This window comes from Cryptomeria japonica, chromosome 6 (genome assembly GCF_030272615.1).
Source record: "Cryptomeria japonica chromosome 6, Sugi_1.0, whole genome shotgun sequence".
NCBI classification, from domain to species: Eukaryota; Viridiplantae; Streptophyta; class Pinopsida; order Cupressales; family Cupressaceae; genus Cryptomeria; species Cryptomeria japonica.
Genome location: NC_081410.1, coordinates 503335641 through 503357972, shown reverse-complemented (window position 1 = coordinate 503357972; position 22332 = coordinate 503335641). Strand labels below are relative to the sequence as shown.

Here is a 22332-nt window from a genome sequence, read left to right as displayed (position 1 = left end):
TCTCCTTCTGTGATCGCACACACAAAAACCTCATCAACCACCTAAAACCCTAACAACCACCAAAACCCTAGACATGATGTCCTTATAAAGGAATCTGATTTCATGTCGGTCCAATAGGATTACATTGCAAGTTCCTAGGTTCAATGCATCTAGACACATTTGATAACATGGCACAGAATCACCACCAAAGTGTCGGTGGATGATAACTCATCACAAAAATACCGGTTGGTAACTCATCATAGAGTAATACCAGTTCATACATTTACCAATTACCGGTTCACACATTTTACCAATTACCGGTTTGTCAAAATGAAGACTGGGAAAAATGATAACAACCACTTTATTCTTTTGTACCGCTTTGGGATCCTCAAACTGCTTGAGTCTTCATACCGCTTGGGTCTTCATACTGCTTGAGATTAGTAAACACTTTCTGCAAAACACCGATAGTCTAAAGACTATAATACATAATACCAATTGGAACAAATACCAGTTGAGCATAACTCATACATACAAAAAGTGATCTCAAAGAAAGTGTGTTTCCATCAATGACAATCACAACATCATCATCAAAAATGCCAATAGATAAAAGATCTTGAGGGTAAGAACCGATATCGGTCATTGTTTTGCACCTCAACTGATCTTTCCGAGTTCACTTGAAGCACAAATTTTGGATTATACTAATAAAATAAATAGTTTGAATAAGGACAAGGAGAAAATGTTGAGCAGAGTAGGAGAACTGAGGAGTTTGATAACTCCCTAGATGGATACCTTGTTGGGAGCACAACTAGATGCAATAAGTGCCTTAGGTAAACCGATGCCATCTGATCTTCAAAGTCTTGAGATTCATGCATTCATGTACAGTGCCCTAATAAGTGTTTTGGAGTGTTTCCCGGGAGGATGAAACAAGTATCTGAAATCCTTAAAGGTTACTTACTCTAACATCTTAAAGTCCTTGTAAACAATTGCATTCATTCATTCTTTTGAGTTTTTGTAGATTCCCACCCTTTTCCATTGATTTCAAAGGGGGAGAGAGAGAAGTGAAAAATGGAGGAAGTAGTTCAGAGGGAGTCAGATAGATTGAGTGTACAAGATTTAGATTTTTGGTGTTTTGTAGATTTTAGGATACTTATCATTTTGCACCTGTGTTGCCATCAATGCCAAAGGGGGAGATTGTTGGCATTTGATGTTCTAGTGATGCTCTAGTGAATATTGGTGTTTCTTGATCCTTGGAGACTCTTAGGAGTTGTCATTGATGGCAACTCAGCCTACTGATCTAATCTGGTATGAATTTTTGGCTAACCAGATGTCTTGGATAATTATTTCTGGATTAGGATTGTCAATACAGTTTCGTCATTTCTGGTGAAGCAGGTTTTGGTTTTGGTGATCAATGATTAGTTGGTTGGGTATATGAAGCATATTATCATGACAATCCACCCTCTGATGTTAATTCCTATGCATGTTTTAAGATCTAGTATCCGGTAGAGCGGTAAAGCAAAGTATTCTTCATGTTTGGTGGTGTATTGTGTGTCTGAATTCTTTAAGTTGATTTTGGTGATTGGAAATGTGTTTGGGGTGATATGTGAGACCTATAGGAAGTGTTTGATCTTGTATTTTGGGTCCAAAATATGGTTCGATAATAGATCTAAGTCGACTTGCAGCTATATGTTTCACATTTTGATAATTGGTGAAGTCGACTTGTGAAAGATTAATTTTTGTATGTGTGGATATATAAGTCTGATTTGGATGATGCATTTGGTGCGAGATATGATGTGGTAGACTATTTTGAAGTAGTTGAGCATAGTTTCATGTGTGCATCTTGATCTTGGTTGATCCAGTAAGCAGTTGCAGATCAAAACAGAGTAGATAAGCAGATCACTTACAGCGGATCATTTTGCACTTAACCGAAACTGATTTTTGGTATAATCAGATGCTATTTTCTAGTTCACTACTTATTGTAATCAGTTTGTAATCTCTTGTAAGGCAGTGAGCCTTCCTCCGAGGTTATTGCCCTGTTTTTGTAACTTGAGTTGTGAGCTCTAAGCAATGTGCCTAAATGCAAGTACATCCCCCTTATGTAATATTGTTTTGCTACTGGCCATAGTGGAATAATATTGTGGGTTCAAATCCCACAATGGTTTTTCCCATTTGGGTTTCCATGTAGAAATATTGTTGTTATGGTTGCATGGTTACTTGTATTGTGTTGTTGCACTTTACTTTCTTTCTTATGATTTTGGTGGTTGAAGAATAAGTATAACAAGTTTGAAATTTGCAGAACACTGATTCACTCCTCCCCCTCTCAATTTTCATTGATTCCAACATGTGGATCATTGGATTAATCATGGAAGGATGTATTCTGATATGTTTTGGTCCCCTCTTTCTCCTAGAGTGGACTGCTTTGAATATTTTTGGTTCTGGTGGCTTATTTTGTGTAATAATGCATATTCTATTTTTTGTCGACCCTCAATTAATTTTTTAATAATCTATTATATATTTAAGGAGTACAAATGTATGAGTTGAAAGTAATTTTGTATGGATTGTGTTTGAATCGATGGGAAGAGTATGCAAATGATGTGCAAGCATATTTGAGAGTGCACAGTCAAAGCTTTGAAGGTGATATATTCAGTGAGATTGTATTGGGATAGTGATGGTTATCAAAGATGTTTGCCTTGATATTGGTCACTTGATCCAATTGTTCAAGGGAAATTTCATGTTCAAGAGATCCTTCTTACTTTCAATTCTACTATTTCCTTGGTGGTTGATTGATAGTGAGTTCTTCAACAACAACTTGTTTCTTGCCCTGACAAATGAGCATTGGTTGTGCAAGTCCATGTATCTTTCCCTAAGGTAGTGTTCCTTAGTCTTGAAATTCTACCAGGTGTTGTTGCTCCTTGGCAGTGAGTCTAAAAATTTGTAATCATTCATATTCATATTGTGAGTTAGATTTTCACTATGGTTTTTCCCTGTTTGGGCTTTCCACATAAATTCCGTGTTCATGTGTTGATGACTGATTTTTTACTTCTATGATAACTAGTGATGTTTATGTTGGCCATTTGGTGGAATTGATGTTTTGTCATTGATGCCAACACTAGCTGTTTTGATCCTTTATCGACACCCTTCTGGTCCTGGTAGGTTGAGTGGTTTCTGGTTAACTTGGATTCGACATGATTTGGTAGGCTTTGGTATAGTTTGGTGATAGAATTGGCTTGTTCATGATAATCATGCTCATATTTGGTCAGTTGGTTTTGGTCAAGTGATCGGATTTTATCATGCTTGCTTAGAAGCTTAGTTTCAGGTTCTGGCGAGGGTTTCACCGATAGAGCATTTGGTGGGGATCTTTGATGAACTGCATAAGTGTTGTTGGTGCAGCTTCTGGTGGAGTTTCAAGCTGCTGTTGGTGTTCATATTCAAGACTTGGTGGATGGAGATCATTGATGTGGCATGTGAACCTATATTGGGTTCCGGATGTTCTAGGTTATGGACCAACTTTAATGTAACGTGTGGATAGGACCTATTGATGTATTTACAAGATGTCTTATGTGTTGATATCATTTGTTTGGTCTTAGGCAGACATGGTTTGTAATTATGTAATTGGTTTATTTTCTGGTGGCCAACATGATTGTTTATGGTCGAGGGTTTGTATATATAGATGTAAGATCTCATTGTAGATCATCATGGTTAATGTTAGAGGTCATGGTCAAGGAATGTAATGTGCGAATAATGTAATATCGTTCAAGTAGAGGAGTTGGTTGATCATTGGAGATCAAATTGGGTTTATGTAAGAGAATTACTCTAGGTTGTTGGCCTTCCTGCAAGTGCAGGCCCCTCAATTGTAATTCACATACTTATAGCAAAAGTATTATCTCACTATGGGTAGGCTTCCCACTGTGGTTTTTCCCTTTATTGGGTTTTCCACATACAAATCTTGGTGTTATGTGGATGGATTTTATTCTATGATTATTGTTTATGCTTAATTGGTTTAAGTACTATTCCAATATTAATATTTGGGGTTCTGGTATTAAAGTTTAAATTGCTAATGGTTCTGGTAATCTGTGACAATTGATTCACTTCCCCCCCCCCAACCTCTTAGTTGTCTTCTGGTTATTTGAATTGTCTAACATTTTATAATTAATCTATTTTTAAATTTTGGACTGATTCAACCCCCCTCCCCCTCTCAGTCCTATCATGTGTTCTTGATCACATTTTTTTTCAACTTCTTAAGGGTAGTCATTCTTTAAAGTCATTGAATTGTTTATAATGAGTCTTACTAAAAATGACATTTCAAAAGCTAACTATTTGAAAGTAAATTCTATAGTTTACTTCATTGTAAAATTCTTTTATAAAAGTCAAATGTTCTATGTTTTCATTTATAGAAGTTCTTCAATAATTTCTGACTTGAATTTAAGATTCCCAAGCATGTCATTATACATGTCTTATAATGTTAATATTATGTATACCAATATGTTATATAAATGTATGTTAGATTATAAAGTTAGTTGGAATATGAATTTAAATCTTAAGATTTGGAATCATTTGGTGAGACAATCTTAACACAGGAGCATGTTATTTGACAATATGTTAATGCATTAAGACATTCCCATCAAGATAAAAAATAAATTAACTAGGAAATATACGATATATTAATTTCAATGCTACAATCTACCTCTACTTTCATGTGCATGCAAATCTAACGTGAGCATGCATTTCATATTTTTTGAACATTTACAGCCAAAATGAAAAGAAAACAATGATACACTCATAAAATGATATTGATTTATATAAAGTAATAAATCATCATTGAATTCTTCTTATAATCTCTTTGGTATGAACATTTCATCAAGAATTTGCAAAAAAAAAAAAAGGGTATGCAATGACTAGATTATGTCACATAATCAAAACAAGCACAAAAATAAGAGATACTCTAATAGTCTAAAAAAAAAGAAAAGAGAATTAAACACCGGGGGGGGTGGGGTTTCACCTATTCAAAAAATTGTTGGCATTATAACAGACAAGGGGAGATTGTTGGCATTTCAATTAGGATATTGAGAAGGTTGTTGATGATTATAGATATAACTGACTAAGGATGTTTACTGTCTTAATATTATTATTTTGTCATTGATGTCAAGAAATTGATTTTCTAATTTAGTATGATGTTGCCATATCTTACGAAGTATGATTTGGTGAGTATAAAGATGTCGGTAAAAGGCATAGAAAGAATGTGATGAATTAGGGGAGGAATAAGTTATTCAATGGGCAACTATTACCAAGTTAGACAATGATGAGATCATGATGTTTAGATTGTTTTGATATCCTACATATGTTGTTGATTGAAAGGTTAATACTATACTATGTTACTGAGCAAAGAACCTAGTTGGTAAACCCTAAGGAACCTAGTCGGTAAACCCTAAGGTTATCGCTATTGGTTAATGAAGACGGAAGGTCTACCGAGTGAAGTTTAGTATTTACCGAGTTGCAACCAAGCTGTAACAAAATGCATTAAATGATTAAAAGCGTTATTTAATGAAGGAAGCTGATGAGCTGGAACTAATTAAATGATTGGTATGTTGTGCATGAAGTTTGTTAAAGAATCTATGGCAAAGGAAAATTGGCAAAAAGATCTACAACGTAGATTGAACCACAATACCTTAGCACAAGTTCCAAGAAATGTATGCAAGTTCCAAGGCGAGGTAAAATGTTTTAAGATCAAAGGATACATTGATTCTGGTCAAGTTTAAAGATTTGATGGCTATGATTGATCATGGGATATGTGATCAAGGAGATTAAGCAGTTAGCAAATTGTTTATAAATAAGGAACTATTGATAAACAATGTATGTGGGCAAGTGTAAGCACATGGATGCTACATAGTAATTGATAAGTCAGTGTATTGACATGTTTTTTATCAGGACTCTTAGGTTTTTGGTATCTTTTCGGTTGCATTGTGATAGTAAAATATTGTGAATTGACTATATGTAATCCATGTTTTAAAACTGAACTTAAGAAATCATGTTTGAACCTTGTCTATTAATTCCTGCAGCCATGCCAATTTATTCTTGTAGCCAAATGGTTTGTCCCTGTGATATGCAAAGTATTTAGGATGATTTCATATGTGAATTAATGAATGTATTAGTTAAGTAAGATAAATATGCATGTCCTTGTATATTGTTTCTGTTTTAGTGCAGATAATAATTGATGTTGCAGTGGAAAATTCTCTTTCGTGCTTAAGGACTGGAGAATCACGTCAGACAGCTGGAGGTCAAATTGAAGGAGATTCAAGCGAGCACGATCTATGGTATAATCGGAGTAGTTGTACTTCACCATGGGAGTTTAACTTCAGTGCATGTTTAATCTACAAAATATCTCTTTGGCATGCAAAGACTGTGGTTCGATTTCAGATCCACAGTTCCTGCAGCCAAGCTCTCTATTATCCCCTTCATCTAACAGTGATCCGCCTTTTCTTCTAGGTGTAATTGGAGTTATCCATTGTAGTTTGTCTTTTCTTTATAATAAGCTCTTCCTTCTTTTCTGAGAGTTAGACAGAATGGAAAGGGATTGAGCAAAGTTTTTGTCAAGTATTTTGAATTTTCTCTTTTTGAATATGTAATCGTCTTTCAGGAAGAAATGAATAAAAAATATCTTATTCTGATCTATTAAGAGTTCTTTGCTGAGAGTTTGATATCATTCATCCAAGGGGGCCCACTTGGTGAGTGATCCCGTGTTTATGATTATTGAAGTTAGTTTTTACTTAGTTGCAGTAGAAGTTCATGACTGGTTTGTTCCTGCAGCCAATGGAAATAGATCCTTTGATTATTCCTACAGCTAAGGCAGAACAGTGTGATCTCTTTTATTTCCAATAGTTCATTTCAGCAGAGTTTTGAAAAGCTTTCATTTAGTCTTTATGATTTCCATTCCTACATTTCTTATAGTAATTAAGAATAATCATTCAAGGACCTTAGTGCATATATATTGTAGACCCATTTCAAGTTTTACGTTCTTGGATTGACAACTAAATGAACACCAGCCATGAGAATAGTAAACTCTACAATATGAATGTCCAAACTTCAGATTGAGATTTCAATTAGAGGTATTATTGTCATTATAGTTGGGGTAAGAGGTATTGAGCAAAAGAAAAAACTCCTATGTTTGTTTTAAAAGTTTATGTTAGGAGAACAAGAAGGACGACACAGAAGACTCAACCAGTGAGTAAGCCAACAAAGGTGATTGTAGTAGAAACTTCAGAAGAAGAAGATGCTATAGAAAAGGAAATTCAAGAAAACCCTACAGAAGAGGAAATTCAAGAAAATGCTACAGAAGAAGAAATTCAAGAAAATCTTGCAGGAGAAGAAATCCAAGAAGCAATTCAGGAAGAAATTGTAATGGATAAGCTTGCAAATCTAGTAGCATTGCAATGTGAGGAGATTACTAATGACGTTCCACAACAACCTGAAGAAAACGTGGGAAATATGTCAATCCAGAATGAGGAAGTTATTGAAGAAATCCCACGGTCTAAGGTAGGACCCATAAGAACTCCTTCATCCCTAACTAGCTTATCAATTGCTTTAACATTCTTTAGGCAATGGGAAATAGAGAAGGATAGGTTGCAAGGAATAATTAATAAGCAGCAAAAAGAGATTGAGAAGAAAAATAATAGAATTAAAGAATTGGAGACTAAGGTAGAAGAGATCTATAGTATGGTTCCTGAGATAATGCAGTGTAGGGCTCCCCCAAGAATTTATGCAGTGCACTTGAAAGAATGGTATCTAAATTTCAGATTAAACTGTATAGTAAGGGACCTTAATCCATCCTTGGAAACACCTGAGGAATTCTATCATGCTTATCAAACCTCCCCACATTCTATAAGGAACCTGTTATGTGAATTATATTTACATAATTATGCTATACCCCAGGACAGAGAATGGAATCCTTTGTTGTACATTGGGGATATCCATCTCAGAGCTCTAATGTCTTGGATACAAAATGAAATGATTATAGGACCACAAGCTAGGGAGTTTGAAAAATTGGAACTTGACTGTCCATTGCCATTGAGGAGGGAATCAAAAGCACCCAAGGTTTTGTATTATGATTGGCAAAAGTTGCTAATAAGGGATGATGTTAGTAAGATAGTACTTCCAATGAGAGAGGAATTCTATCAAGCGTATGAGCAATTAGTTCAAACCCATAGGACAACAACACTAGAGGGACTAACTCAATGCTGGAGTCATCTACCAGATCATTTAAAACTGGGAGAACCCTACTCATTATAGAATTTTCATGCAGCTATACAGAGAGCCTCCAAGTACATACAGCTAGGAAGGGAGAAATCCAATAATTGGTTACCATTAATCTTTCAGCCTCCTATCCTAATGTGGCCACTTTTGGCATGCCAACCAACAGAACAAAATTATGATGTAGATGTTGAAGAAACAACTAGATGGTCCAAGTTAGAGAAAATGAAGGGATTTTATTGGAATTTGCCTTCCAAGGGAACTAGACAAGACACTATTGGTGATTTCAAAGTTTCAGCAAAAATAAAAAAATTTCCTTTTGCTGCAGGAGCAGCAAACCCTTAAAGTTGGGGGGCATGATAAGTCGGTGTATTGACATATTTTTTATCAGGACTCTTAGGTTTTTGGTATCTTTTCGGTTGTATTGTGATAGTAAAATATTGTGAATTGACTATATGTAATCCATGTTTTAAAACTGAACTTAAGAAATCATGTTTGAACCTTGTCTGTTAATTCCTACAGCCATGCCAATTTATTCCTACAGCCAAATGGTTTGTCCCTGTGATATGTGGATTATTTAGGGTGATTTCATATGTGAATTAATGAATGTATTAGTTAAGTAAGATATATATGCATGTCCTTGTATATTGTTTCTGTTTTAGTACAGATAATAATTTATGCTGCGGTGGGGAATTCTCTTTCGTGCCTAAGGACTGGAGAATCATGTCAGATAGCTGGAGGTCAAATTAAAGGAGATCAAGAAAGCGCGATCTATGGCATAATCGGAGTAGTTGTACTTCACCATGGGAGTTTAACTCTGGTGCATGTTTAATCTACAAAATATCTCTTTGGTGTGCAAAGACTATGGTTCGGTTTCAGATCCACAGTTCCTGCAGCCAAGCTCTCTGTTATCCCCTTCATCTGACAGTGATCCGCCTTTTCTTCTGGGCATAATTGGAGTTATCCATTGTAGTTTGTCTTTTCTTTATAATAAGCTCTTCCTTCTTTTCTGAGAGTTAGACAAAATGGAAAGGGATTGAGCAGAGTTTTTGTCAAGTATTCTGAATTTTCTCTTTTTGAATATGTAATCGTCTTTCAAGAAGAAATGAATAAAAAATATCTTATTCTGATCTATTAAGAGTTCTTTGCTGAGAGTTTGATATCACTCATCCAAGGGGGCCCACTTGGTGAGTGACCCTGTGTTTATGATTATTGAAGTTAGTTTTTACATAGTTGCAGTAGAAGTTCATGACTGGGTTGTTCCTGCAGCCACTAGAAATAGATCCTTTGACTGTTCCTGCAGCCAAGGCAGAACAGTGTGATCTCTGGTATTTCTATTAGTCCATTTCAACAGAGTTTTGAAAAGCTTTTATTTTGTCTTTATGATTTCCATTCCTACCTTTATTACAGTAATTAAGAATAATCATTTAAGGAGCTTAGTGCATATATATTGCAGACCCATTTCAAGTTTTACATTCCTGGATTGACAACTAAATGAACACCAGCCATGAGAATAGTAAACTCTACAATATGAATGTCCAAACTTTGGATTGACATTTCAATTAGAGGTATTATTGTCATTATAGTTGGGGTAGACAGTAATTACCGAGCATAGAAGCTTCAAGACCTGTTTGAATAACAGAGTATAGGGCCTAGCAAAGGGACAAGATAAGTCCTATGAATAGATTGTATTGAGCAAATAAGAGTCTGCTTTAGCATTTTAGATGTGAAGTTGCAGATAGATTTTTATTACTGCTATTTTGTGAAGTAATAAAAAATCTCTTAACCGAGTGGACTTAACAGTCTTATTTGTAAAACCCTCTAGCAAGGTGACATTCTGATTGAGTGTTTGAAACCCTCTAACAAGGTCACTTCTAACAAGGTGAAGATCTTAACAGATCTGAGGGAAATCCCTTAACTGGGTCACATCTATCAATGTGTTTGTAATCTTTAATAGGATTTTCTTTTAACCGAGCATACTCTAGAAGAGTATATTTATTAGTGGGTCTGAAATCCCACAGTAGTTTTTCCCTATTTGGGTTTCCACGTTAAATTTGGTGTTATGAGTGTTATGATGTTTATATGCTTATGAGTTTGCATGTTTAGCAGTTTTGGTTATAATACTGAAGTATATCTTATCGAGGTTGAATCTGTTGTTTTTATGGAAGATTAAGTTTGTATGATTCACCCCCACCCCCTCTCATCTTGTTAGCTTGGCATCTATACTTGCATTAAGTATCATAACTATCAATTGGTATCAGAGCTTTGGACTCCAGAAGAAAAAGTTTAAAGGTACTTAAGGCAAAGATCCAAAGCTGTACAAGAGGGATGCACCAAAGATAAACAAGTCTAGTTTCTCTACATGGCAGAAAAGGATGAAGCTGCACCTATCAGGAGTTGGAGAATATGTTGTATATTATCCAGAGAATGATTTTATTACACCTAGCACCTATCCATTGACAATGGAAGAGATAAAGGCAAAGCAAGAACATATTCAAGCAATGATTGAAATAACATCTGCATTGACTGACTCAGAGTTTAATGATCTAGAAGGCTGCAATGATGCCAAGGCAATGTGGGACAAGCTCATATCTGTGTATGGCGGTGATGAACATGTTCAAAGAGCAAAAATGGATAGTCTAAGAGAACAACTTGAATCTATGAGGATGAATGAAGGTGAGAACATAACCCAGTACAGTACAAGACTAAAGGAGATTGCCAATCAAATCAAAGGAGCGAGAGGAACCATTGAAGAAAAGGATGTCACAAGTAAGTTATTGAGAACCCTTCTACCTGCTTATGCAATCCAACTCTCTGCAATCAATGAATTGAGGTCTGTACCCAATATGCCAGTTTCTTTGGATGCTACTATTGGTAATCTACATGCATTTGAGTTAAGTAATTTTGATAACGGTGGGTCTTCGGTAAATAAAGTTGAATCTGCATTTAGTTCTTTTCATCTTGATGAGTCTGATGATTACAATGATAGAAAGTATAAGTATTCTAAAGGGAATCACAGTGGAGCAAGTGAAACATTTCGTAAGAACATGGAAGAAGTACACAAACTGTATGAGGAAATCAGAAAGCAAGAAGAGTTTGAAGCACTATTAGCTAGAAGGTTACCGAGAGGCAAAGGTAAGTATAAAGGAAAACTACCTTTGAAATGTTTCAATTGTGATAAGATAGGACATATGACTTCTAACTGTCCTGACAAAGATTCTACTGAAAAGAGAGATTACTGAGATGACAGACAGAAAAATAATCAATACAGAGGATACCGAGACTTCAAAAGAAGAGATAGAAAGTCATGCCTAATAGCCGATGAGGAATCCAATGATGATAAATCAGATGAAACTGATACAGAGAAAGTAGTTTATGTGGCCATCAAAGATGGATCAGATGAAGAAAGGTATGAAGAAAAAGCCCTAATATCTCACTTAAAAACTAATGATTCGTGGATCATAGATAGTGGATTCTCACATCACGTGACAGGTGATAAACACAAGTTTGTTATGTTAGAAGATTATGATGGAGGTTATGTAAGATTTGGTAATGATGCACCATGTCCGGTAAAAGGTAAAGGATCCATAACACTTCTTGACAATGCTAAATGTAATGATGTTTATTGGGTTGAAGGATTGAAATACAATTTGTTGAGTGTAGCACAGCTAAACAATACAGGTTACTGAATAGAATTTCAGAAAGGAATTGTCAAAGTTCATGATAAGCATGGAAAGTTAGATGCTACCAGGACACAAACAAGAGGTAATACATTTCATCTTGACTCAACTCAGAACAAGTGTATGTATGCAAAGATAGATGATATCAGTTATGGCATAAAAGGTGTTGTCATGTAAATTTTGATAATCTGATCAAAATAAGCAAGAAGCACTGAGTAAGAGGTCTACTGAGTTTGGAAAAACCCGAGAATGCTATGTACCGAGGATGCCAGATGGGTAAGATGAAAAAATCAAGCTTTACAAGTAAGTCCTACACTTGTAAGGGAATTTTAGATCTTGTGCACACTAATCTTTTTGGTCCTATGAAAGTTCAAAGTTATTATGGTGATAAATATTTCATATTATTTGTGGATGATTATTCAAGGATGATGTCAGTTATGTTTTTCAAAGAAAATTCAGAAGCTTTTCAAATGTTTAAATGGTACAAGGCAAGTGTTGAAAATGAAACAGGAAGACAACTAAAATGTCTTAGATCTGATAGAGGAGGTGAGTTCACTTCTGATGAGTTCAACTTATTCTGCAATGATCATGGTATAAAAAGACAAGTCTCTGCACCGAGAACTCCACAGCAAAATGGGATAGCTGAGAGAAGAAACAGATCTATTATGGATTGTGCCAGAACCCTGATGATTGAAAAGAAAGTGCCACAAACATTTTGGAGAGAAGCGATAAGCACAACAGTTTACACCCTGAACTGAGTACAACTAAAGAAAGGAACTTTGAAGACTCCATATGAAATATGGTATGACAAGAAACCTAATGGAAGTTACTTCAAAATCTTTGTACACAAAGATGATAGAAATGGAAAGTTTGATCAGAAAAGTGAAGGAACATTTCTTGGTTATTCTTCTAGAAGTAAAGCATTTAAATGTCTGATCAAATCATCTATCAAAAATAGTAGAAAGTGCAAATGTGAAAATTGATGAATTTGCAGAAAGAAATGATGAAGGAAACTCTATGGAACCAGAAGATTATGAAGAATTTGTCTATGTTCAACCGACAAGTCCTACCGAGAGAGTTACTGAAGAAAATAAAGAGGATATTCAGTTACCGAGTGATGAAGAAGATCATACAGAGCCTACCGAGCCTGTATTAGCCAAGTATGTCAGAAGGAATCATGCATCAAGTCAAATTATAGGAGATAAAGATGATCCAGTGATGACAAGGAACAAACTGAGACAGAACACATGTCTGATATCTAAATTTGAACCGAGAATAGTGAAAGAGGCATTTAACAGTGAAGATTGGATAAATGCTATGACAGAAGAGATTGATCAAATCAAGAAGAATGACACATGGAAACTGGTCCCAAGACCAAAGGACAAAAATGTAATCGATACAAAGTGGATTTTCAGAAACAAGCTGAATGAAAAAGGTGAGGTCATTCGAAATAAAGCAAGACTAGTTTGCAAAGGATATGCTCAAGAAGAGTGAATTGATTATGGTGATACTTTTGCACCTATGGCAAGACTTGAAGGAGTAAGAACATTATTGGCATACACTGCTTTCAAAAATATCAAGGTATATCAAATGGATGTCAAATTTGCATTTCTGAATGGTATATTAGAAGAAGAAGTTTTTATTGAACAACCTGAAGGATTTGTTGAAGACAAGAATAAAGATCAGGTATGTAAATTGAACAAAGCTTTATATGGTCTGAAACAAGCACCTAGAGCATGGTATGAACGATTGCACTCTTATTTAATCAAGATTGGTTTTATAAGGACAAGTGAAAATAGCAATATGTACATGAAGAATGATGAAAATGGAATACTGATCTCAGCCATATTTGTTGATGATATTATCTTTTGTGGAAATGACTCTTTATGCAAGAACTTTGGAAATGAAATGAGCAAAGAATTTGAGATGTCACTAATCGGTGAGATAAAGTACTTTATAGGTTTACAGATATTGCAAATGAAAGATGAGTTTTTCATTACTCAATCCAAGTACATAAAGGAAATCTTGAAGAAATTTGGAATGGAGGATTCAAAACCAGTAAGTACTCCTATGACTACCAACTGCAAATTATCAAAAAATGATGAATTTGCATCTGTTGATGAGACACTTTACCGATCCATGATTGGAAAGCTACAATATGTTGTTCATAGCAGACCAGACATAGCACATGCAGTAGGTATAGTTGCAAGATTTTCTGCAAATCCCAAGGAAACACACATGACAACAATCAAGAGAATTTTCAGATACTTGAAAGGTATTGAGGATTATGGCTTAGTATATCAGACAGGAAATGACTTTGATTTAAAAGTTTATACTGATGCTAATTAGGCAGGCAACATTGATGACAGAAAAAGCACAAGTGGAGGAGCTTTCTTTTTAGGAGAAAGACTAGTGAGTTGGCTCAACAAGAAACAAGGATGTGTTTCACAGTCAATAGCAGAAGCTGAATATGTTGTTGCAACATTGAATTGTACTGATATAGCATGGATCAAACAACTATTGGAAGGTATAAATGAGAAAGTTACCGAGCCAGTAACTATATTCTGTGACAATACTAGTGCCATTAACATTTCAAAGAATCATGTTATGCACTCTAAGACAAAGCACATCTCTATCAAATATCATTATCTTAGAGAAGAAGCTCAAGAGAAGAAAGTGGTGTTGGAGTATGTTAGCACAAAGGAACAAATAGCAGATATCTTCACCAAGCCACTGCCAAGGGACACTTTTGAGTATCTCAGAAGCAAGTTAGGGGTCCTACCCCTATCTTCTACTCACTGACAGAGTTCGGTGAAAGCATCGATTTGATGAATCTACAGAATATTATGTGTGGATTGATGCTTATTTACACACTTTAGGATGTTTTCTAAAGGTGTGCAGGAAACAAATAAAGGGAACAGGAATTGAAGACATATGCTCTGACCGCGACTAAGTTGACATATAACAGCAAGGAATTCACTTCTCAGCGAAAGAAATCATGTTTTAGTTCTTTACTTTTTGGCATTGTTGTCAAAGGGGGAGAAGACTATTGTATGGGGGAGAGGTTTGATAACAGGGGGAGAGCATTTCAAAATCTCATAGGAATCCGAATCAATTAGGTCAAATCAATTGGTTTTGCCATCAATGCCAAAGGGGGAGATTGTTGGCATTATAACAGACAAGGGGAGATTGTTGGCATTTCAATTAGGATATTGAGAAGGTTGTTGATGATTATGGATATAACTGATTAAGGATGTTTACTGTCTTAATATTATTATTTTGTCATTGATGTCAAGAAATTGATTTTCTAATTCAGTATGATGTTGCCATATCTTAAAAAGTATGATTTGGTGAGTATAAAGATGTCGGTAAAAGGCACATAAAGAATGTGATGAATAAGGGGAGGAATAAGTTATTCAATGGGCAACTATTACCGAGTTAGACAATGATGAGATCATGATGTTTAGATTGTTTTGATATCCTACATATGTTGTTGATTGAAAGGTTAATACTATACTATATTACCAAGCAAAGAACCTAGTCGGTAAACCCTAAGGAACCTAGTCGGTAAACCCTAAGGTTATCACTATCGGTTAATGAAGGCGGGAGGTCTACCAAGTGAAGTTTAGTATTTACCGAGTTGCAACCAAGCTATAACAGAATGCATTAAATGATTAAAAGAGTTATTTAATGAAGGAAGTTGATGAGAAGGAATTGATTAAATGATTGGTATGTCATGCATGAAGTTTGTTAAAGAATCTATGGCAAAGGAAAATCGGCAGAAAGATCTATAGCACAGATTGAACCGCAATACCTTAGCACAAGTTCCAAGAAATGTATACAAGTTCCAGGGTGAGGTAAAATGTTTTCAGATCAAAGGATACATTGAACCTGGTCAAGTTTAAAGATCTAATGGCTATGATTGATCATGGGATATGTGATCAAGGAGATTAAGCGGTTAGCAAATTGTTTATAAATAAGGAACTGTTGATAAACAATGTATGCGGGCAAGTGCAAGCATAGGGATGCTACATAGTAATTACCGAGCATAGAAGCTTGAAGACCTGTTTGAATAACAGAGTATAGAGCCCAACAGAGGGACAAGATAAGTCTTATGAATAGATTGTATTGAGCAAATAAGAATCTGCTTTAGCATTTTAGATGTGAAGTTGCAGATAGATTTTTATTACTATTATTTTGGGAAGTAACAGAAAATCTCTTAATCGAGTGGACTTAACTGTCTTATTTGTAAAACCCTCTAGCAAGGTGACATTCTGATTGAGTGTTTGAAACCCTTTAACAAGGTCACTTCTAACAAGGTGAAGATCCTAACAGATCTGAGGTAAATCCCTTAACTGGGTCACATCTAGCAATGTGTTTGTAATCTTTAACATGATTTTCTTTTAACCAAGCATACTCTAGAAGAGTATATTTCTTAGTGGGTCTGAAATCCCATAGTGGTTTTTCCCTATTTAGGTTTCTACGTTAAATTTGGTGTTATGATGTTTATATGCTTATGAGTTTGCATGTTTAGCAGTTTTGGTTATATTGTTGAAGTATATGTTACCGAGGTTGAATCTGTTGTTTTTATGGAAGATTAAGTTTGTATGATTCACCCCCCCCCCCTCTCATCTTGTTAGCTTGGCATCTGTACTTACATTAAGTATCAGAACTATCAATTGGTATCAGAGCTTTGGACTCCGGAAGAAAAAGTTTAAAGGTACTTAAGGCAAAGATCCAAAGATGTACAAGAGGGATGCACCAAAGCTGAACAAGTCTAGTTTCTCTACATGGTAGAAAAGGATGAAGCTACACCTATTAGGAGTTGGAGAATATGTTGTATATTATCTAGAGAATGATTTCATTACACCTAGCACCTATCCATAGACAATGGAAGAGATAAAGACAAAGCAAGAACATATTCAAGCAATGATTGAAATAACATCTGCATTGACTGACTTAGAGTTTAATGATCTAGAAGGCTGCAATGATGCCAAGGCAATGTGGGACAAGCTCATATCTGTGTATGGCGGTGATGAACATGTTCAAAGAAAAAAAAGTGGATAGTGTAAGATGACAACTTTAATCTATGAGGATGAATGAAGGTGAGAACATAACCCAGTACAGTACAAGACTAAAGGAGATTGTCAATCAAATCAAAGGAGCGGGAGGAACCATTGAAGAAAAGGATGTCACAAGTAAGTTATTGAGAACCCTTCTACTTGCTTATGCAATTCGACTCTCTGCAATCAATGAATTGAGGTCTGTACCCAATATGCCAGTTTCTTTGGATGCTACTATTGGTAAGCTACATGCATTTGAGTTAAGTAATTTTGATAATAGTGGGTCTTCGGTAAATAAAGTTGAATCTGTATTTAGTTCTTTTCATCTTGATGAATCTAATGATTACAATGATAGAAAGTATAAGTATTCTAAAGGGAATCATAGTGGAGCAAGTGAAAAATTTCGTAAGAACATGGAATAAGTACACAAACTATATGAGGAAATCAGAAAGCAAGAAGAGTTTGAAGCACTATTAGCTAGAAGGTTACCGAGAGGCAAAGGTAAGTATAAAGGAAAACTACCTTTGAAATGTTTCAATTATGATAAGATAGGACATATGGCTTCTAACTGTCCTGACAAAGATTCTACTGAAAAGAGAGATTACCGAGATGACAGACAGAAAAATAATCAATACAGAGGATACCGAGACTTCAAAAGAAGAGATAGAAAGTCATGCCTAATAGCCGATGAGGAATCCAATGATGATAAATCAGATGAAACTGATACAAAGAAAGTAGTTTATGTGGCTATCAAAGATGGATCAGATGAAGAAAGGTATGAAGAAAAAGCCCTAATATCTCACTTAAAAACTAATGATTCGTGGATCATAGATAGTGGATTCTCACATCACGTGACAGGTGATAAACACAAGTTTGTTATGTTAGAAGATTATGATGGAGGTTATGTAAGATTTGGTAATGATGCACCATGTCCAGTAAAAGGTAAAGGATCCATAACACTTCTTGACAATGCTAAATGTAATGATGTTTATTGGGTTGAAGGATTGAAATACAATTTGTTGAGTGTAGCACAACTAAACAATACAGGTTACTGAATAGAATTTCAGAAAGGAGTTGTCAAAGTTCATGATAAGCATAGAAAGTTAGATGCTACCAGGACACAAACAAGAGGTAATACATTTCATCTTGACTCAACTCAGAACAAGTGTATGTATGCAAAGATAGATGATATCAGTTATGGCATAAAAGGTTTTGTCATGTAAATTTTGATAATCTGATCAAAATAAGCAAGAAGCACTGAGTAAGAGGTCTACCGAGTTTGGAAAAACCTGAGAATGCTATGTGTCGAGGATGCCAGATGGGTAAGATGACAAGATCAAGCTTTACAAGTAAGTCCTACACTTCTAAGGGAATTTTAGATCTTGTGCACACTGATCTTTTTGGTCCTATGAAAGTTCAAAGTTATTATGGTGATAAATATTTCATATTGTTTTAAGTCTCTACCTAGCACAAAATACTATCTAAAACCTTAATCATAAAGAAGCATTGGTGACAATATATGACCTCTATATTGTTTAGATACAAAATATGCAAGGAATTGTAGGAGAGTAAAATTGATACATAAAATGATACTAATTTGAAAACAATAAAATAATTGAATAAGATGTAGGTATATGAGCATGAGGAAGGTATTTCAATTTGTCAAAATGAAAAAAATGAACAAGCAAAAAACTCTTTCCGAGCTCATTCCTTACAAACAAAGGGAATCAACAACTCCATTATATTCACAAATAAAAACATTATAAATCTTTCCTTCAATAACTATAAACAAATTTGAAATACATAGATTTTCCAAATGTTTCAAACAATTTTGTATGTATCTCAAAGTTATAATATAAAATTATATAGACAATAAAGCATATGCCTAATTAACACATTAACTTACATATACTTTTCTATCTGGATAACCCTTATACCTCTTTTGTTACACATACTGATTTTAATATGAATACCATACAAGAAAAGTAAATGTATATTTGCCTTAACAAAGTCACATTTACACGTGTCAATGGTGGATTTTTTAACTAAATCAAAAGGTCAACTACTATATTTAAATGGAACCATAAACATTATTTAAAAAAAAAAAACGTTTTAGCTCCTGTAGTGCAAGGAACATGTGGTACAAGGCGAAAGTCCTCGCAGTTGGCCATAAAGAGAATGCAATGAATGAGGTCGTCTAAAGTGAGCTCAGTTGAAAACAATGTTCTATTAAAAATTAACAACTAAGCCCAATTGCAATAAAAAAAAGCATTATAGAATCGATCACTTGTAGCATTGTAGTTGACTTTTAGTAATAGTGGGATTTGCCATTATTCTTTACCGATATGGTTGACGTTGGATGAGTTACAGGTACAACTACCAAGCTACTCAATGTTGCTCTAAAGGAGAAGTAAACCCTATCCTTCGCCTAAACCGGAGAAAACCAGCCGCTTGAGATATCTTTAATGGCGGGACCTCTCCCGTTGACTGCTTATTTGGACTTTAGCTCCCCTGTGTTTTTTTTTAAATTACCCAAAAAGCATCTTGTCGAAGCGACAAAACACGACAGTAATAAAGGAAAAGAGAGGAGATGATTTGATGGTTTACAGCTGCACTGGAATATGGAAATTATGAAGAATCAATGGCTATTGGTAGCCCTGGCTGTGTTCTGCGGCTTAGCGGAAGAAGTAGAGTGCTATTATAAATCTCGGATGCCCAATGGCTTTAGCATTTCTCCAGCAGGAAAAGATCAATTTCAACCGATTCTCCTCAGTCCAAGTGGAGATTTTGCCTTGGGATTTTACAGAGTCGAGAAAGATCATTTTCTTCTCTCTGTTGCATTCCTGCTAGGAAAAGATGAAACCAAAATAAATGCAACGGATATCGTATGGAGCGCCAACGCAACTAACACTGTGAGAGAAAACTCCGAATTCATGCAAGATGCGAGCGGTAGCGTTGCTCTACTAGACGAGCGGGGAATCGCTGTGTGGCGCGTACAGGCGGCGCCGGCGCCGGCGGTGGTGGCGCTCTTAGATTCTGGAAATCTGCAAGTGAAGACGGAGGCGGCTGTGGAATGGCAGAGCTTCGATTATCCGACAGATACTCTGCTTGAGGCCCAAAATTTCACGGCGTCGATGAGGGTGGTGGCGGCGGGGGAAGATTATACCCTGCAAATGGAGGCGGCGGGCATGGCGCTGACGTGGAAATCCGGGCAGGTGTACTGGAGGAGAAAAGCGATGCAGGAGAAGGCGCTCATAATTCCGGAAAAAGGACCAATTTACGCCCGCCTGGAAAGCGACGGATATATTGCCATGTACCAGTCGGAATCTCAGTTAGTCGACGTCAATCCGCTTGACACGTATCACCAGAAGCTACGTGTCAGAAGACGACTCAAGCTCGAGGCCGACGGAAATCTACGGGCTTATTACTGGCGTGATGAAAAGCGGTTCTGGGAAGTTGATTTCCAGGCTTTGGAGACCCCATGCCAGCTGCCCTCCACGTGTGGGCCGTATGCTATCTGTGGTCGCGATACCGGCTGCACGTGCCTCTCCGCTGGCGGCGCCGCCGGTTGTTTGAAGGCCATGGATTCTGCACTCTTTTGCTCACAGACCACAGCTTTGGTAAGAATAACAGGCGTGGATCTGCCTTACAGTGAGTTTGCCCCTTTCGTTAGGGTGGACTCTGAACAGGGTTGCATGGATTTGTGCGGCGGCACGTGTGGCTGCTCCGCCGCTTTGTTTTACAATGACTCGAAGCGGTGTTACCAGGTGCCTGCCCCTCTGCCCACTCTGGTTCAGCAGCCCACTCAAGATAAGGTTGCTTTCATCAAATTCCTCAACACAACTAATAATGAAAGAAGGTCGAGATGTAGAAGTTCAAAGTGTAAGGCTGTGTTGATATTAGGATGTTTGGCAGTTGTGGTGGGCGGATTGGCGGCACTAGGGGCTTGTGTGATGGCCATTTGGGGTTGTAAGTTGCAGGAGGGGAAGAGGGAGATTTATATCGCCATGTCAGAGAAATTTATGGCTGCCTTACCTTACAAGAATCTTAACAAGGATGAGGCAGCCTAGGGATATATATAGAATCTGCCAATCTCAATGTTAACCAGCAATTTACCTGTGCTTTTGTAAGTTTATGCACATAACAATAAAGAGAGGAAAACATCTCGAATCTGAATGGAATTTGCAAAGGTCTATTTTGAATGCAGGAAAGAGAGGAAAACATAAACATCTTATTCGTGACAAAGACCTTTTGCAAGGTGTCTTTTTAATGCCAGTACTTATCCTATTCGTGACAAACGCCTTTTTATTGAATATGAATGTTGTTACTAAATATTAATTAAATGTCTAGTGGCTTTTTACTTTATTCTTATAAATTTGTTCAATATAAGGTTTGTGATGTTTAAAAGGATGAGATTGAGTTTATGTTTTAAGTGATTTTCTTCATTTTCTTTATTTGTTCTATTAGTAATAAAAGATGTAAAAACAATGGAAGTTGTTAGAAAACCTCTCAATGAAAAAAATAAAATATAATAATTTAAAAGAAAATAATATTCATTAAATTATGTAAGTAAGAAAATACAACTCAATATAAACTAATAGTTGGGCCTATAGATTCAAAGGGTAAACTATTTTTTCATAATCAAATTTGTAATTACATAAAAATTTATATAAAATATATGTAGTTGAATGCATTATTTATAAGATATAAATTGGTAAAATAATTTTTATTTCAAAGTAATATATAATAATTAGAACTAAAATTCATGTATTATAGCTAAAACTATATCCCATCTAAAATTTAATAGAAATAGATTATATCATGTTTTTATAATGAAAAGTCCAGCGTTTCAATGGTGGAAAATGTCCATGAATGTATTTTAGAGGGTTTGTTGGAATTGAAATACACTTCTTGATAGAATTGAAAGTTTCCATAATAAAAGGACAAGTCGCTCAATAGTGGAAAATTTTACCAAAGTTCTAGAAGTAGATTCTAAGTTTGAATGTCAATTTATCCAATGTTCTCATTGATGTACTTATATTTTTTTTCGAAACAACTACAATCATTATGGTAAAGTAGTAGAAAAATAATTAAAACAAAAATTTATATAAAAATGCCCAAAATGACTCAAGTAACCCTTGTACTATAATATTGCAATTTGAGTTCCTTATGTAAACACTAATAATTCAATATTTAAGAAAGAAATGTAATTTATCACATATTTTGAAAAAAATTACAAATAGAACCCATCTTTTTTTACAATTACAAATTGATACCATTTAGAAATTAGAATTCATTCACATTGGGTTCACATTAATATATTGAATTTTTGTACAAATATAAATCTTATTAACACATTAAAAATAATA

The 22332-nt window shown here is 35.5% G+C and overlaps 1 protein-coding gene across 1 annotated transcript; it reads left to right on the top strand.

Moving 5' to 3' along the window:
• Nucleotides 1-19584: 19584 nt before the first annotated feature.
• LOC131052804 (PAN domain-containing protein At5g03700) lies at nt 19585-21033 on the top strand. The gene has a single exon (XM_057987428.2). The coding sequence runs from the start codon at nt 19585-19587 to the stop codon at nt 21031-21033; it is 1449 nt and encodes a 482-aa protein (XP_057843411.2).
• Nucleotides 21034-22332: the final 1299 nt, after the last annotated feature.

Excerpts from the sequence above, each read along its gene's own strand:
- LOC131052804 (XM_057987428.2), top strand. The coding sequence starts at position 19,585 with ATGGAAATTATGAAGAATCAATGGCTATTGGTAGCCCTGGCTGTGTTC.